The sequence below is a fragment of the Gorilla gorilla genome, chromosome 10 (assembly GCF_029281585.2).
Source record: "Gorilla gorilla gorilla isolate KB3781 chromosome 10, NHGRI_mGorGor1-v2.1_pri, whole genome shotgun sequence".
NCBI classification, from domain to species: domain Eukaryota; kingdom Metazoa; phylum Chordata; class Mammalia; order Primates; family Hominidae; genus Gorilla; species Gorilla gorilla.
In genome coordinates this window covers 57,722,289-57,741,446 of record NC_073234.2, presented here as the reverse complement: position 1 = coordinate 57,741,446, position 19,158 = coordinate 57,722,289, and the positions used below count along the sequence as shown (strand labels likewise).

The following is a 19,158-nucleotide window of genomic DNA, read 5'->3' as shown; positions in this document are numbered from 1 at the left end:
TCTTGAAAACTGCTAAGAGTAGATTTTAAGTGTTCTCACCACAAAAAAAAAGAAAAATAAGTACATGAGTTAATGCATTTGTTAATTAGTTTGATTAAGCCATTCCACAATGTATGCATACTTCAAAGCAACATGTCATACATGCTAAACATACACTATTTTTATTTCTGAATTTAAAAAATTAATTAAAAATAAATAAAATATTGAAGGGAAATATGTAAATTATAACCTATAAAAAAAGATTTAAATAGTATCACTATTTAGCTGAAAAGAGTTCTATTTCACAGTTTACCTGACACACTGCAATACTTCAGAGTCTGCAGAAAAGAGTTATTTAATTCTTGTCTGTATATAAGATGTGGCTTGTTGTGACCATCTTCATATTCATTCCCATCTGCCTTCATTATAGGTTCTAAGAAATATTCACCGTTCTGTCCTTTAAATGTTCCCGTCTGAAAATAAAGGAAACAAAAATGAATTTTTCCTAACAGTCGCCAAGAAGAAAAAACACATAATACCACAGGTTAAATGAGCAGACAGAAGCAAAACAGCAAGGAGTCTGTTCACTAAGAGCCATCAACTGAGCATAAAAAGTTTCCCTTCCATGGGTCACTTTTCTCTCTCCACTCCTATATATAAAGTCATGAAGACTGGATAGTATTCCAACAGGCCAAGCTAAGTGACAGGCATTCCAGGTGCAAAGAACAGCATAGATAAAAGCATCAAAATGGAAAAAGTGTTTAGAATAGTCTATAAATAATAAAGCCTGTGCTTTTGATCTGTGGGAAAATAGATACTTTAATACATTAGTGTTGAAAATATAAATCAGTACAATCAGTATGCAAAGCAATTTGGCAATATTTAACACATTAACAATGTATTTGCCCTTTAACACAGCAATTCCCCTTCTGAGAATTTATCCTACATATACCATACATTTGCATGTGTGAAATAATATACTTACAAAGTTATTAACCATAACATTGTTTTTAATAGCAAAATATTGGAACTACTTCAAAAGTCCATTGATAGAGTCTGTTTACATAAACTTTGGCACAACTATGTGATGGCATCCCTTGAGGTTATAAACAAACAAACAAAAAGAGAAAACATTCTGTGTAGTGATATAGAAAGAACTCCAGTGCATATCATTACACCAAAACAAAAAAAAACTACTAAACAGAAGGTATACTTCACTACTATTGCATAATAAAGGAAGAAACCCAAAAACTAAATATTTCTATTTGCCTGGTTACTACTGAAAAAACTCTAGAAGGATTATTAGGAACAGTGCCGATAGAAGTGGGAGAAACTGGGTGCATGTAGGATGGACTAGGTATGGCATCGTGCTTCCAACATGCTGTCCCTCTACCTAAAATGTTTCCCTACTTCCCACCCTTCACCTCTACCTCTGCATCATCACTCTCAGTCTGGCTGGCTTCATCTCATCCTTCAAGTCTCAGCTCAAATAACAACCACCCAGAAAGTTTTTCCTTGACCAGTTTTCTAGGTAACTACATACCCATCCCTACTCCTAAAAACACATTACATCTGCTTGATTTCTTTAGCACATTTATCATATGTTGCATTTATATGTTTGTTTGCTATTTAAAACTATTCTTCCCCACTAGACAGAAGTCTTCAAATAAGCAGTGACCTATCCCTGAATTTCTACTGCTGAAGAGACTATCTGAGACCTAGGCACATGTGGTAAGCAGTAGGTATTTGTTAAACCATGAAAGCTATTATTTCCTACCTTTGCAAGCTCAGTTTATGTTAAGCAAAACTAGGGCATAAATTTGAAAACTTAGGCTAGACCTAGAATATAAAGACTCTTGCTTGCAGGGATTTTTGTCAGAGGAGTCCATAAACTTGGGTGAGAAAAAAAATTACATCCTTATTATCATTAACCTAATTATAATTAACCTATAAACTCCTTCATGAAAGAAATGCTAAATTTGAAAGTAGGCTGCAAATTCCAGTAAGGTTGTCAATAGAAAGCACAGATGTTTTCATCACATGATGGTGTTTGAAATATCTAAAAATATTGTTTATGCTTATCAACACTTCAAAATTAAGGTAGTTATTAGTCTGCCATTAGATCATATTATTTAAGGTGCTAATAAAAGATACATAACTTTTTTGAACATCTTGATAACTATATTTCAATATAAATGGTTTATTTTGTATTTTTATTAATATTTTAGGTGCATTGAGATTCTGAGAAGGGTTCATTTAATCATTAAAGAATTCAAATAAAAGTGGCAGTGGAGAGCAGAGTCAAAGCAATAACTTTGAAAGACTGAACAATTGTACAACTAAAGAAAGACTAGTGAAGGGAAATGTTTAGCCATCAAGGTATGAAATAACAAGGACTTGCACTCTGTTGGAAAGAAGCCCTTAAATGGTCAATTTATGTAGACAGATCCCTCTCTCGAGTCAGGTGAGGCTAAGTCATCCAAGGGAGGCATTTATAATATTAATAGCTAATACCCATATAGAGATCAGACATTATTCATTTATATATATTCATTCATATACATATTTTATATAAATATATAATTCTTTTCCACCTAATAATTATTTAAAGTAAATTATATTATTATCCCCACTTTACAGGTGAGACAAATGAGGAACAGAGAGGTTAAGTCACTTGTCCAAGGCTCATACCTAGTAAGTGGCAGGATCAACATGTGAACCCAAATACTTTGGCTTCACAATTCATGCCTTAACTCATTACACTGTGCTCATTATCACATACCAATTTTGATAAACTCTATGAACTAGTCAACAAATATTTAATGGGCACCTACTATGTGCCAAGAACCGTTCTAGGGACTAAAGATACAGAGATAAATGTGACAAAATCCCTGCCTTCAAAGAATTTATACTCCTATGGAAAAAAGGCAACCAATAAATAAAAATATAATAGAATATGCAATAAGTGCAATAAAAAATAAAATAAGGAGAGAGAGAATAAAAGAGGGTGAGAGTGGGGAGGCACTCTGGAGGGGACAGCAAAGCTGAGGCTAGAGTAATCAGGAGGTAGCCGTGGAAAATTCTGGGAGGACATTCCACATAGAAGAGAATATTCCAAATGGTGACTGAAAGGCCTAGAGATGAAAAAGTCTTGGCAGGTAAAGTGACAGAGAGAACAGTGAGGCTGCAGCTGTGCCAGCTAGGAGATACAGAGTAGCAGATGACATCAGACAGGCAGAAGCCTGGTTGCACTAATTATGCTTGACAGAAAAAAGCACTCCTCACACCTCAGAATCACACAAATATATTTACCTACATTTAAAACTTTGCACTTTTCCACATGCAAAGGCATGTTTCTGTGAAGACCCAATTCAGAAACAAATTACTGAATTGCAGGTAGTATGATAAACATAGTTTTAGTGAATGAGACTTCATTTCCATTTCTTAATCACAAATATCTTAATATAGAGATACTTTGAAATCATTGTTTTAAATTCCACTGCAAATAAAAAGCATATTTTATTTTATTTTTCATTCATTTATTTATTATTTATGTATTTATTTATTTATTGTTACCAAGGCCGGAGTGCAGTGGCATGATCTCAGCTCACTGCAACCTCCACCTTCCAGGCTCAAGCAATCCCTCCACCTCAGCCTCCCATAACTGGCGGAATTTTGAGGAGTTTTTTTGTATTTTTGGTAGAGATGGGGTTTCACCATGTTGCCCAGGCTGGTCCCGAACTCCTGAGTTCAAGTGGTCCGCCCACCTCAGCCTCCCAAAGTGCTGGGATTACAGGCATGAGCCACCACACCCGGCCCTTACTTTTATTTTTAATGTTTGTGGGTACATAGTAGGTGTATATATTTATGGAGTACATGAGATATGGTGATACAGGCATACAATGTGAAATAAGCACATCATGGGGAATGGGATATCCACCTCCTGAAGCGTTTATCTTTTGATAAATGCTTTTTGAGTTATAAAAAATCCAATTACATTCTTTATTTTAAAATATACAATTAAATTATTATTGACTATAGTCACCTGTTGTGCTAGCAAATAGGTCTTACTCATTCTATTTTTTTATACTCATTAACCATCCCCACCTCTCCCCACCCCATGCACCCTCTCACTATCCTTCCCAGCCTCTGAACCATCCCTTCTACTGTCTATGTCCATGAGTTCAACCGTTTTGGGTTTTAGATCCTACAAATAACATGCAGTGTACATCTTTATGTGCCTGGCTTATTTCATTTAACATAATGATCTCCAATTCCATCCCCATTGTTAGAAATGACTAGATCTCATTCTTTTTTATGGCTGAATAGTACTCCATTGAGTATATGTACCACATTCTCTTTATCTATTCATCTGTTGATGGACACTTAGGTTGCTTCCAAATCTTGGCTATTGTGAACACTGCTGCAACAAACAGTGGGAGTACAGATATCTCTTCAATATCCTGATTTCCTTTCATTTGGGTGTATACCCAGCAGTGGGATTGCTGGATCATATGGTAGCTCTACTTTTAGTTTTCTGAGGACCCTCCAAACTCTTCTCCATAATGGTTGCACTAATTTACATTCCCACCACAATGTACAAGTGTTCCCTTTTCGACACATTCTGACCAGCATTTGTTATTGCCTGTTTTTTGGATATAAGCCATTTTCACTGGGGTGAGATGATATCTCACTGTAGTTTTGACTTGCATTTCTCTGATGATCAATGATGTTGAGCATCTTTTCACATGCCTGTTTGCCATTTGTGTGTCTTCTTTTAAGAAAGTCTATTCAAATCTTTTGCCCATTTTTTGATCATATTATTCAATATTTTTCCTATAAAGTTGTTTGAACTCCTTATATATTCTGGTTATTAATCCTTTCTCAAATGGGTAGTTGCAAATATTTTCTCCAACTCTGTGGGTTGTCTCTTCACTTTGTTGATTGTATCCTTTGCCGTGCAGAAGCTTTTTAACTTGATGTGATCTCATTTGCCCATTTTTGCTTTGGTTGCCTGTGCTTGTGGGGTATTGCTTAAAAAATTTTTGCCCAGCCCAATGTCCTGAACATTTTCCCTAGTGTTTTCTTGTAGTAGTTTAATAGTTTGAAGTAACATATATTTTAAATCACTATTTTAACCGAACATTTAAAGACATTTAAATGATCATGGCAATTGTAGCCATAAAGTTCTCTTTCCACTGATATTTATTATTACATTGAAATCTCCTTAAAGGTAAGAACATATTTACTATTTTCAGAGTTCCAACATCTAAAACATTGCCTGAAACACAGCAGGCACTCCGTAGACAGCTGCAGAAATGAACATTTTTGTAACAAACCTGGTGAAGTACCTGGTTTTTTCTCATCCTATACCCTTGGGTAAATAATTCTTTAATTTTTTTATGAACATTCTTTTTTTTTTTTTTTTTGAGATGGAGTCTCACTCTATCGCACAGACTGGAGTGCAGTGGCGTGATCTTAGCTCACTGCAACCTCCACCACCCGGGTTCAAGCAATTCTCCTGCCTCAGCCTCCCAAGTAGCTGGGATTACAGGCACCTGCCACTGCGCCCAGGTAATTTTTGTATTTTTAGTAGAGATGGGGTTTCACCATCTTGGCCAGGCTGGTCTTGAACTCCTGACCTCATGATCCACCCACCTTGGCCTCCCAAAGTGCTGGGATTACAGGTGTGAGCCACCACGCCCAGGCTTTAATGAACATTCTTAAGTTATGTTACTCTTGAGACATGTCTAGGATATAGTTATATGATGGTTTTCTTTCAATGCTGAAAAGTAAAATGTTTAGACACCCTTATATAGTGTGCTAATGTGTTAGGATTACACGTTTTTAAATAGTTCAAAAATTAATGAAATTCCATCAGACTACTGACTATAAAGCACTGAAATTATAGTCTATAAAATAAAAGGCAAAGCTACAAATATTAAGAATTCTTATCTATTTCTTGGATACTTTTCTAGGGCCAATACCCTACCATATTTCACTAATTCTACCAGTGTCTATTTTCTAAAGATAACTACAAATCACTTACTTTCAACAAACACCAATACTCTAGCATTCTCTGCCTTCCTAGAAAACTAATTTTACCCATACTTATAAGAAGTAAAAAAGACATTGTTTTGAAACCTGAGTACATGGATCCATGGAAAATCCCTTTCTGCCTTTTTTAAAAAGCATGCTGAAGAGGGGAAATGTGATACTATCTTGACAAAATATACTAATAGACATAAGGCAGCTTGTTCACTCAACTAACTGTACCTACAAAGCTACTTTAAATAGCATCACACTATCTTCAAGCAAAATTAAAAGTACTTATATTAACCATAGATTTTTTTTTTTTTTTTGAGACAGAGTCTCACTCTATCGCCAGGCTGGAGTGCAGTGGCACGATCTCAGCTCACTGCAACCTCCACCTCCCGGGTTCAAGTGATTCTCCTGCCTTAGCCTCCCAAGTAGCTGGGACTACAGGCGCTTGCCACCATGCCCAGCTAATTTTTTGTATTTTTAGTAGAGACGGGGTTTCACCATGTTGGCCAGGCTAGTCTCAATCTCCTGATCCGCCCCGGCCTCCCAAAGTGCTGGGATTACAGGCGTTAGCCACCATGCCCGGCCAACCACAGAATTCTTTTAAGCTCCTTTTGGCTCAAACTCTGACTAGGAGGTACTATTTTAATATGCCAATAAAACTGTACATGGGTCCAATCTGTGTTCCCATGTAAGAAGAAAATACAGTTCTATCCAGAAACCATCGGTACCTCTTTTTAAGTTGTGCTAGAACACGCCAGCCTTTAAAAAATGTTGCCTTTATAACTTAAATGAAAGCTTGTATGTTTGGAAACACTAAGTTAAAAAATAATGGCAAATATTTGTCCTCAAACTGAGGATAAATACTTGTCCTTTTTATTTATTAATGAAAGACTTAGAAGTATTTTGCCCCCATTGATTTTTCTATAACCTATCCCACTGCAGTGGACTTTTTGTTCAAATAATTAAAATATTAGAGCTTTGCCTAAAGGCTCCTAAGGAAGCACTTTAAATTTTTTTTTAACTTGGAAAGAACCCAGCAAGGAATTAGCAGACTTAAAAAAACAGGTGGTTCATAGAATTGTATTTAGATCATGCCATATTTTTAGCAACATGACTATCTGCAGATGGGCCCTGCAATTTGATTCATGATAAATGCCAATCAAATTCCCAACACTTTCTTTCAATGACTATTAAAAACAGCAAAACTAGTTTTCACTTGGGTAGGAGTTTCTTGATTACTTAATGATCTTCTATTTGCCAAGCTGTTTTGAAAGGCAGTTAAGTGACTATACAACTGGCTCCAATTTATTATCATAGGCCAAAATTTTTATATGTTTAGAAGATTCTATAAAATTGTTTTTCCAAAATATTCTTATTTCAGTATCATGGCATTCTTCCATATATTTTTTTCAAAATACATAGCAAATACATGTACTTTTGCTACAACCAATAAGGTACTCTCAGATTTCATTAAAGGGTGATAACAAGTACAAAATACAAACCCTTTGAACTCTTTTCCCAAATCATTTATAGTTATCACATTAAACACTGTCAACTGGAGAACATTCGGAAATAAGGTACTGCTGAAGTGTTGACTAAAATACTTAGTTTTTCCATCTTCAATCATAAATCATATCATAAGAATCAGTATGATGATACATAAGAAGAAAGCCTAGGTATGAGTTCTGGGTTTGTACTCATAGACTCTTATGTAAATTACTTTATATCTTTGACCTTCAGTTCCATTGTCTGTAAAACAAAACTGAAATAATTGTATCTACCCAATTTCCTAGGAAGGTTAATGTGTGTTTAAGTGATATTAATAATAGGAGCTTCAATAATTATTTTGAAATTGAATGTATTTTGGAGCAAGATGAAAAATTCTCCGCTAACAACACAAATGTGACAGCCACTCTTTTTACCACTGGCAGAGTATAAATGTTATATAATCGAAGACCACAAATATGAACTCTGAGATTAATTTTTATTTGGGGATAAGTAAAAATGTAAAAAGTTTTCTCTCTCTGACAGTTTCTCCTTATAACACCATTAATCATGCCTAGGAAATAGTGTATTATACACAAACACACATTGAATAAATGAATGAATCAATGACATAAAGAAAACACAAGAATTAGCTCCAGATGCATAAAACAGAAAATTCTTAGTAAGGGTTTTGTTTTGTTTTGTTTTTTAAGATTAGTTTTTCTTCTCTTCTCTAGCAGCATTATTTACCTTCCCCATTCTGAGACAATTCCAGATCTCTAGTATAAAAATGAAACAATAAAAGGGAAATAAATACGTTGCTGGTACCTTACCTTTTTAAAAGGGACTGGTCTCCTGCCAAGTCCTGGCCTATTCAAATCAAGAAAATAAAACAAAGACTGGACTCATCTACCCAAGTTTTATGTATCCAAAAGACACAAGTTCAAATAGTGTGCCCCAGCAGCCTTGATAACATGGAGCAAATTCTGTAATATTTCTCATTCTTGTGGGCACTGAGGTGTTATGAAGTCATATGAACTAATTAAAAAGAGGAAAGAACTGTCAAAGAAATGGCCACGTTCTTGTGGGGTCTGCATAGTGGTCCTCAGATGGCCTCTCCCAAACTGTCTCCAAGATATCCGTGAAAATATGAAATCAAAAATCATAACAATGAGAAATTTAAAATAATAAGAAATCATTAAAAACTATTTTGTAGGTCTATAATGGAAACATACTCATGATATATTGTCAAAATATTCTAAAGCAATATTACTTTAAAACAAACATAAAAATACATATAATATCTAGAGGGACATATGCCATACATATGCCAGACCACCTGTAATATTTGTAGCGTATATTTTCCTAGTTTATTTTTAAATTTTTTTACAATTATTTTGACATGGAACTCTTCAATTATCATTTGGGCCAATCTATTGGTTTTTTTTTTTTATTTGTTATTTCTTGTATTTTTCCCTATCTAAAAATTACAATATAGTGTCATTTTCTTTTACTTTAGTACGGTTGAAATTTTATTTGGTTTACCAGTAAAGTGAGAATTCAAAATTTAGTTTTTCCCTATAATAAGTTCTTGGCATTAAAAGATTTAAAATAAATGCCTTTTAGGCTTTGGCAACTGTCACAGAAAACTAACTTGAAACAATTATCAAAACTTGATCTGCTGTCAGAAGCCAACTAAGTTTTAGAGGGATTATACTGTCAAAGAAAACACTAGCCTGGACTGAAAAAGCCTTTGACGAAGTTCTTTGTAAAATAACCTATAGGCTTTCAGAATTACCCCAGCATTCTTGAAGCTCCCCCAAGACAACATCCTCCTGAGAGCCCATTTTAGATGTGGCCATGGAGGAAGATGGACAAGACCGTTCCAGAAGGTAGAACCAAGGATCTGGGCAATTGAGGTCCAAGGATCCCAGCCAAAACCAAGGGCTGGGCACTTGGCTCATGCCTGTAATCCCAGCACTTTGGGAGGCTGAGGCAGGAATGCTGCTTGAGGCCAGGAGTTCAAGACCAGTCTGGTCAACATAGGGGAACACCATCTCTACTAAAAAGTTTAAAAAAGAAAAAAAAAAACTGGTCAGGTGTGGGGGGGGGGGTGTGCCTGTAGTTCCCAGACACTTGGAAGGCTGAATCAGAAGTATTTGAGCCCAAGAGTTCAAGGCTGCAGTGAATTATTATCATGCCATTGCACTCCATCCTGGGCAACAGAGCAAGGTCTTGTCTCAAAGGAAAAAAAAGAAAGAAAAGTAATCAAGGAGCTCCCCTCCTTCCACAGTAGTGAGTCTCCACACTTCCTCTTCAGGAGTCAAAAACTGCTAAATATCAGTGACTACTAGGTGTCTCCTATTCTTCTTTCTGTAGCAAGTTGGGGTTAGGGTTGCAGTCATGCTGGTCATGCTGTATACTTGGCTGGTAGCTGAAGATAATTTATCTTTTTAATTCATATTTTTCCAAGCTGCAAAGAGCCACATCTTGACTTTATGGAGAAGACTGCATTATCCAGAGATCCTGGACATTGAGCCAGAGTCAGTGCCCCTGTGGGAACTTTGAGTTTTCTCCCTATAGACAAAATGAGTATGTTTGATGTGTGATCTGTTTGGTGAACAGAAGGGCAGCCTGTAATAAAGATTATTGGTGATCACCAATATGGGTGTTCTTTCTTTCTCCTAGGAAAAATCAATGCCTCTCATTTTCTCCAGTCTTTTTTACATCTAGGTAGAACCAGGCAACTAGTTCTCCTCAATAGAATATACATAAAATTGGTTTGCATCACCTTTGGGCTGAGAAAGTCAAGATCCAGTATACCTTCTCCATGCTCTTACTATAGTTGTAAATTATATAGCTCATAAATATATTTGTAATTAATAAACAATATTTTTCAAATAGAAAACACATAACTGTACCACCAAAACCTAATAGTGGCTGTTAGGTAATAAATGACTGATAAATATTTGCTGAAAAAAAATGAACAATGTGTTTCTTCCTCTGCATATTAGTATGAGTTGGACAGCTTAAATATATTTCATAGAAAACAGTAATTACAATAATTGCAACAGAAATAAATCCACAAAAAACAAGGATGTGATGTAAGCTCAAATGAATGAACTAATAAATAGAACACAATCAACTTAGGTATCGTCGGAAAAGATTTAGTCAATACAAAATTTCTTAAATGTGCCCAAGCACTTTAACTAAAATTGGTAAAGTAATTTTCCTGCATCGAATGACTGAGGTAAAGATGAGCTAGCTAAATATTTGGCATACATAAATAAAAGTTAGCTGCTTATCTTACTCATAATACATGTATTGAGCAATTCTATATGTTATATTAGGTGCTAAAAGAAATATGACTATCATTTCTACCTTCTAATTCTATAAATGAAATAGAAATGCAGACACATAGCTTTAATTTAATATGTAATGAGAGTACACATGCATAAAACGTCAACTGGTACAACAAGGACGCCCTGGTCAATTTTGCCAAGAGAAGATCAGGGGAAAAGGAAGGCAGCTCAAAATGGATCAGGAAGGATAGTTAGGAGGTTGAGGGAAAGGACATTCTATACAGAGAGAAGAGCAAATATAAATTCCAGCAATTATGAAGATTAGAGTAAATATGTGATAGAATCAAACAAGTGTCTCCAGAATAATTACCTTTCTTGCCACTTCTGTCATTGCCGTTTTTGGTTAACAGCCACAAGATCATTCAGTCATTATAACCAGAGTCATTAAAACCTTTTTGGTCTCCTTCACCAATGCTCCAGAATTCTAAGGGGTCTCCTGCAAGGCTGCTCCACGTCAGCACTATGGACAGCTTGATAATTCTTTGTTGTAGGGGGCTGTGCTGTGCATTGTGGGATATTGCTGGCCTCTACCCATGCTCTGCCAGTAGCATGCTCATCTCAATGAACCCACAGTTGCAACAATAAAAATTGTCTCCAGACATTGCCAAATGTCTTCTGGGGGACAAAACTGCTCCCAGCAAGGAAGCACTGGTCTGCTGTAGCATACGTTCCATAGGTACCCACTCTTCTCCTTCCCCACTGCAACATTACTTTAAATAGCCTCTCTTCCTTACCCACAGTAGGGTAATAGACTACAACACAGGTCTTCTCAGTGACTCACTGCCTCCCCTGTACCCTGCACAATGTTGCATAAGAGGAGATGTGCCTCCTAATACATTGAACAAACCTACCACATACTGTTCAAATCCTCACTCCTTTACAATGCATTTCAGGACCTTAACAATCCAATTCCTTGGCCTTAAACTCTCACTACCCAATCTACCCTGTTTTTCAGCTGCACAGATCCACGAGAAGTCCTTGAATTTTCATATCCATGTTCATTCATTCCTCAAAGTCCAGTTGAGAAGTCTTGCCCAGCAGAGGTCTCACAACTCTCTTAATCACTCCTTCCTTAATTATTTCATTCCTCAAAGTTTACATAGCACTTTTTATGTTGTCTACTTTAGCAAGGGCACTTTGAAATCCATCACAGTGTTTGCACCCTGGCCATAGCTCCCAAGGACTTCTCCCTGTCAGTAACTGAGTATGGTAGGGATATCATGGCAGACCTGTTCTCGAGAGCCATAGACTCTTGTTCTGGCCAAGTCTGGCTCAAGGACGGCTTTGCTCAACCTTGCTTGGACTGCCCAGCAGCCTAGGATGCTACTACCCAACATTCTCATCCTTTTTTTTCCTATGTAAGCCTTTTTTTCTTACATAAGCTCTTACATAGCTCTCCCAGCTCTCTCCTTAGTTTCTCTAACACAGACACTTCCCCTAACTAAAATCTTATCTTTGCATCTGTCTCTTGAAAGACCTGGACTAACACACACTAGAATGTTAAAAGAACAGCATAAGAAATTTTCCGTACTGCTGTTTGACTAGTATTGCAGCAAATACATGAATAGCCAAAAGAGGTTCTTACTAGTTTTCCCAATAAGAAAAAATATGAATACAGAATGGCATGTGTAATAATCCAAGGCTATATTAGTTCTGGGAAAATAGAAAGTTTGGAAAATAATAAAACTAAAATTTTGCCAGAATACACAAAAAACAGTAAAAACACTATTGATAGTTTCTATATTTTTATTTCCTGTCTGAACAAGAAGTTACTAGAGCAACTCAATAATCAGTCATCAGAGAGGTAATGCTTGACATGTTGCAGAATGGTTCATGTGAGAAACTTCAAAAGTACACACAGCCATGACAAGCTCTACTCCATGTATAAGTCAGATGCAATGTCTGGTTTTATGACATCTGGAAACTGTTTCCTTCAACCAGAAAGACTGCATTGCCTCAAATCCCACCAAGAAATAGTGAAGTTAACTGTCTAGGCAGTTGAGTTAATCCCTGAGGACCTTGGGAAGACATGAACACCCTAGGTAATATGAGAAAAGGGCTACCAGAAGCATGAGGGATTGTCAGAAACAGCCTGTGTAAAGTTTGTCAATTCCATCCTGACAAGTATATGCCAACTTATTAAATACTGATCTCTAAATACTTTGGCAAGAGTATTTATCAACATTATGAGATGATAAATAATACGACCATAAAAAAGAAGTTTAGAGTTGGATACAGGGATATTAAGTCCTGGTAACTATACATGCTATTAGATAGCCTATCAATGGATTAAAAACATAGAGTTTGATTAGCCATTACATTACTTATAGATAATTTTATGATTCAGTTCCGTTTTTATACTTTTTATAGATCTTGGAAATGTATAAATAAATCTCTATTCAGAAATGTTGGAATTATGGGATGAATAAATACTTACACTTATGGAAAATAAAAATTATAGAGAAGAAAAGATTAGAAAAGCAAGAATTATATACATGTTAAACAAAGAAAATTTCTGCCAGACTCTTAGACTCTTCTGGTTCTTGGGCTCAAAATACTTACGAAAAAAACTAAACAATACTAGTTATGGTTCAGAGAAAAACATAAATACCAAAACTTCAAAAAGTGGGGGAAATTTAACCATATAGAAATTAAAAGAAAGTATTAGTTCACATGTTTGGGGTTAATTCAAAACTAACAACTAAACAGAATCAATAAATACATTGGGGTGTCAACTTTAACAAATGGTTATACAGAGATATTTTGAAAATATTAATTTGATTTGTTTTTCATTCTTTTTCTCTAAAAGCCACATTTGCTGCCACCAGAGAAGGGAAGGAGAGAGTCTACCTCAGTTGGGAAGACGGAAAGGCAAAAGGTCAATTAAATGAGATGTGAAAATGGAACTCAGTAGATACTGGGGGGAAAAAAAGGCAATGGAGGCAAAGAAAACAGATGGTAAGATGTATGTACATTAACTTCTCCACTGGGGGTTTAAAATCCCAGAAACAGAAGGCATATTGCATTGTTCAAAGGGACTGCCCAAAGAGGTGTTCCAGGGTGCTGACTATGTGGGACTCAAGGGAGGAACCCTCTGAAAGGGTTCCCTACACACATCAAATTTAGAGGTGTAGAAGAGTTTGACAAAGAGAGGAACTGAATCCCTCTTGACTCTCAAATGCCATAGAGGGCTTCAGGCCCTTAGAGGAGTCTGCAAGAAGAGCAATAGCATCACCAAACCAGTTTACCTGGAGAAGGTGACGCAGCAGGACTTTGTATTTGAAGGCTGCACAATGAATCACTGAGACAAGAAATCAAATGGATATTATAGCCAGAATTCAGAGGGATATACAGAACTAGTGAGAGCCCAGAGGAGGATGAGTCAAGACCAGTGAGCTCTCACTGAACAAGGAGAAAAAAGGCCATAAGTTCTCAGGCCCAGAAATCAGCTGCTGTTAACAGAAAAGTGCAATGAAACTATGGCACAAAGAACATCATCAGACACTTGAGGAACTGAAGGATGGTACAATTTCCTCACCCCTCTCCCAAACAATACAAAGACCTCATAACACTTTATGACCCTGTATATAGTCAGTTTCTATCAATGGTCAATGAATTCTTGAATCCACCAATATATGAAACAGCACTCATTAGCAGAAAAAGAAATGAAATTGGATGCTCATTTCAATATATTCAGGAAAAACATTTAATAAACTACAACATCCATTCATGATTAAAAGCAAAACTAAAGTAAAGCAAAAAGCAACTAGAAAAAGAAGAGAACATCTCTAAATTAATAAGACTAGCTCTGAGAATCCTTCAGCAAATTTCAACCTTAATGTTTAATGGACTGAGAGGCCAAAGTCAGATATCAAGTACACAAGGTGACAAAGATAAACTAGGAAGCAAGTAGGAGCAGGGCCATCAGGTTAGCATTACTGAATTCCCAAGCTTTGTATCAACATTGATCCGCAAACAATTCATCTGGTCCGGGTTTCGGATACTACAATTTACCTAGATACAAAGACTAAAGGCTGATCTGAGACTAAAAAGGGGAATCTGGTATAACTACAAATGGATTCTAAAATCTACCAGGTTCTATTATTTGATGAAACTATTATTAATCCAAAGAAATTTAATCGTAGAGTCAGTGTAGAAATAAATATATGTAAACATAAATAGGTAGCTAATATCCATTTTAGTGCTAATATAAAAAAATGCAAAATTTTTAAAAAGTCACTAATCTCATCAGTAATTTAGACTTACAATTGATTATGATCACACTACTGAAAAAAATGTAGATCTTGATACCTCTAGTTATTTCCAATGTTACTGGAAAATTTCTGTCTCTACAATGATTGAAGTATGCAACTAAGCCTTATGCAAATACAGAGAAATTATGTAAAATAAAGCTAAGTTATGGATGTATGAAAAGAAATGTTTAAATGTTTTATCAACTACTTCTGATAATATCAATAAATTATCAAAAGCAAAGTACATAAATGGGATTATTTACTTGCCATTGAAAGTATGACTCCTATAGGTGATTTTTCCTCTTCAAAAATTTAGTAAAAGAACATTCAGAACAAATCATTTTATTTGTTTGTAATTTCTAGTAATCCCTCAACTAAATTAAATAATTTTTTTCTGAATGTTTTATTATAAAATTTATATAACATAAATGATCGATTTCATTTTTGATTAATGAGTACATTGCTAAAGAAGATAAACATTGCTGATTAACTTACACATAATATATTGTATAATACATTAAATTATCCACATAAATGAGGAAATAATAAATCTTCACACGTAACATTATAAAAACTTAATATTAATTTTTAGATATGTTAATAAAATGAACTAGGTTATAAAACAAAAAAAGTATGATGATGACTTGGGCAACTGTATCCAGAATGACACAGTGACTAGAAAGTTATGACTCAAAAATCTTTAACTGCTTTCTGAATTCAAAAAGAGGATATTGATCATAAATATATATACCTACTATGTACCCACAAAAATTAAAAATTTTTAAAAAGGATACTGAATAATAATTTAACTACATCAACATTATGAATCAAAATGAGCAGAAACAGCATTCCCTATAATGCCTTCCCATCTGGAATGCTTTTCCATGAGAAAACATAATGACCATGACAAATTTGTGGTAGCAAGTCTAGGATTTTCCAGACAAACTAAACATTATTTTAGAAAGGTTTTAGAAGGAGAATTTTTTATCCTTTGAAGTATAGGTGGCTATGTAAATATTAGAGTGTGATTCTGCCATTGTGATGTTGCAAGTATTTTACATGGAAGAAAGAAAGGAAATGGTTCTAGCCATTTCATGTAAAAAACAACTCAAGATAATCACTTGAAAAAGAGCTCACATCCAGGAAGACATCTTAAATCAGTTAAGCTAAAGGAGTATTACATTTGAACTGCAGAGAAATGTTATCAATTTTTTATTTAATCAAAGAATAAACAGTGTTGATGTTCTAAAAATATCTTTGAACACCTTCCAGAAGTATCTTTTGTAAAAGTATGTATCTGCTAAACAAAAGCTAGATACTTAGGAACTGTAGAATCCTGTAACCAAATTCCTAGTTCTTGTTTTTTCTTGAATATGTATTTGTCAGAGGAGTTACTGATGGAGTGAGCCTATATGTGTTTTAAAACAACTGTCCTTACCCTGGGGTTCCAGGAACTTGGATGGAAAAAAGTTACATCTTTATTTTCACCAACCTCTGATACTGAGCATTTCCTTCAAGTATGAAGGTAGGTGAAACCACAGACATTGTGGCTTTATCACCAATAAAATAATACTTTTATATCACATTATGGTTGGTGTAGCTATGTGTCAACTGATTACCACCACAAAAATATAATAGACATAACCAATAGATCTCTGTAGGTAGACTGTTTTCATGTATGATGCATTTTAAACAGGTTCAACCTCTTCCCTACTCTACTTCACAGGCCATCCCCATACCATCAACAAAATGAACTTTTCCTATTCAGACCTTGCCAGTGGGAGCCATTTCATTTTATGTATATTCATTCTCCTTTCCTTCTATCAAATTCCAGAAACAAACTTATCTAAGTAAATCCAGGGGATTCTGCCTCAATAGGACCACGAAAGGGTACATCTGAGTCAAACAGCCTGCCCTCCATTCGGAAACCACACTCCATTGTAACAGTGGTCCCACAGGCCACTCCCTGATCACCACTCCAGGGATGATGAAAGAGCATCTTTCATCAGCGTTGCACAGAGGGTCGGTTTTGCCCAGCAGGCAGAGACCTGCTCATCCTGCCACGAGAGCCTTCCGAAGGAGTTGCCTCTGGCTTGGTGTTAATCCTTCTTGTAGCCCAACCTGAACTCCAGGGTCATCAGCCACCAACTCGAAAACCCAAGGCCCCGTTCGCTGAATGTAGCCCTTGCCTGGATCCCAAGAAAATGCCAAGGGACCCGAGGACACTCACCAGGCCTCCGCATAAGCTGACGACGGCCTTGTAATCCTCCTGTGAGTTGACCTGGCCGCGGTAGAAGCAGTGGCGCAGGTCTGAGGGCCCTGCGTCGCTCTCCCAGGCCCCGCGCTCCGGGGTTCCCAAGTGCACCTCGGTGTAGCCGGCGGCCAGAAAGGATGCATCGGCGGTCAGGTTCAGCTGGAAGAGCTGCCCGTAGGCAGTGAAGCGATAGTGGGTTCGGAACGGCATGGGTTCCAGCGCCTCGGAGCTGCGTTTCTGCCGGCTGAAGTGGTGGCTCTGAGGGAACACTTCTCCAAATTCATTGACCCGCTCGGGAATCACTACTTCGTAGGAGGTCAGTGTCCTCACCAGGGCTTCTGCAACCACAGCGACAGGACCAGTGAGCTCCCACGCGTTCCTCATTGTCCAACTCTAAACTTCTTCCACCAAACGTCCCCGCTAAAGGTCCCAGGTCCCAGTACAGCCAGGGACATGACAAATGCACACATGCTGATGCGCACGCACACACACACACGTGCACTGGGACTGTTAGTGCTCTGCTTTCCCACACCCCCAACTTGCCCTACCCTCCCCAAGCAAAGACCCTACCACTAATGGCCCTAAGCAACCCACTTCCTTCCCCAGTACCTCCTAACCTCCCCGCAGCCGCCAACTCGTTCCCTCCGGGTGCAAGCGACCCCCTGCCCCTTGCGCCCCCGCCGAGTGGTCCTGGGAGTGCGATGCGTCTTAGGCGCGCGCGATTCCTCGAAACCCGGCGCAGTCGCGACCTCTCGGGCTGACTGGTCCGGGAGTCCCGGGAGCTCCAGCAGGGCCAGCGTTCCCCAACGGGCTGAGCCACTCGTCCCCTCGACCTGCATGTCCCACTCGGGCCCCGCGCCCCCACTTCGCCGCTGAAGGCGTCTCGCGGTGACTTTACCTTGCCTGGGGTGGAAGTGAACTTCCCAAGACCTGGTGATGAAGAGCGAGAGATGGTAGAGCAGCCCAGTCAGCCACTTGGCCACCCACATGGTTCCACCCTGGGGACCCCGATCGGGGAGGCCCACCAGAGCCGCCGGCAGCCAAGCCGGCTTCCCTCGCGCTCCGATCCCTCTCCTCCCTCTCGCCCGCTGCTCTCCGCGCCGGCCGCCGCTCTCCGCGCCTCAGCAGCCTAGGGAACAGCAGCGCGGGCCCTGGGCCGGCTGGTCCAGCCACACCGCCTGTCTCCGCTCGCTGAGCCGCTGCTTCATCGCACTGCAGCCTCACTCCCCTTCCTGCGCCCGCACTGCCCTCAGAAGCTCTCTGCTCAGGTTCAGCTCGGCGCGGGGAAGCAACTCGACCTAGCAGGAATGGTGCCAATATAGCCACCCCGGACCGGCGAGCGCCGCGGAGAGCCCGCCCCTATGGGCTGTTCCCGGCCAATCAGCGGGAGGCGCGGCCCCTGCTCGCTTTTCCCCGCGCAGCCCCCTCCCTTCTCCACTCAGCCGCAAGGGGACTGCGGTACCCTTCTGCTGCCCCAGTGGGCGCGCAACTTGCTGAGTAGCCCCAAGGCCCGGCTGGGCACCAACTCTGGACCTATGAAACCCAGCGAGATGCAAGCACCCGCGTACGTGAAAGGTGCCTAGGGTTTTGAGCTCTTAGATGAAATGACAAGCATCAGATAGAACGTTTCTGTTTTTTATGTTTTACGGTACTTTTAGGCTTCTCAAACAAAATAAAATAAGCTACAACGGAAGTTCTTGTAGGCAGAGGATGCTACCAGTGAAGTTCAGTGACCGGGCCTCACTTGCATGGGCCCCTTTGTGTGCTGGGAGTTGCCGGG

The 19,158-nt window shown here is 38.3% G+C and overlaps 1 protein-coding gene across 1 annotated transcript in view; it reads right to left on the bottom strand.

The window, feature by feature from the left end:
- The window catches only part of ADAMTS20 (ADAM metallopeptidase with thrombospondin type 1 motif 20), a 197,356-nt gene extending 178,681 nt beyond the window's left edge, over nucleotides 1-18,675 (bottom strand). The window contains exons 1-3 of the mRNA XM_055358826.1: nucleotides 18,277-18,675; nucleotides 17,355-17,716; nucleotides 293-452 (exon numbers count right to left, since the gene is read on the bottom strand). Coding sequence (XP_055214801.1) covers nucleotides 293-452; nucleotides 17,355-17,716; nucleotides 18,277-18,367 — 613 coding nt within the window. The 5' untranslated portion in view covers nucleotides 18,368-18,675. The remainder of the gene's footprint in view (nucleotides 1-292; nucleotides 453-17,354; nucleotides 17,717-18,276) is intronic.
- Between the last annotated feature and the right edge of the window lie 483 nt (nucleotides 18,676-19,158).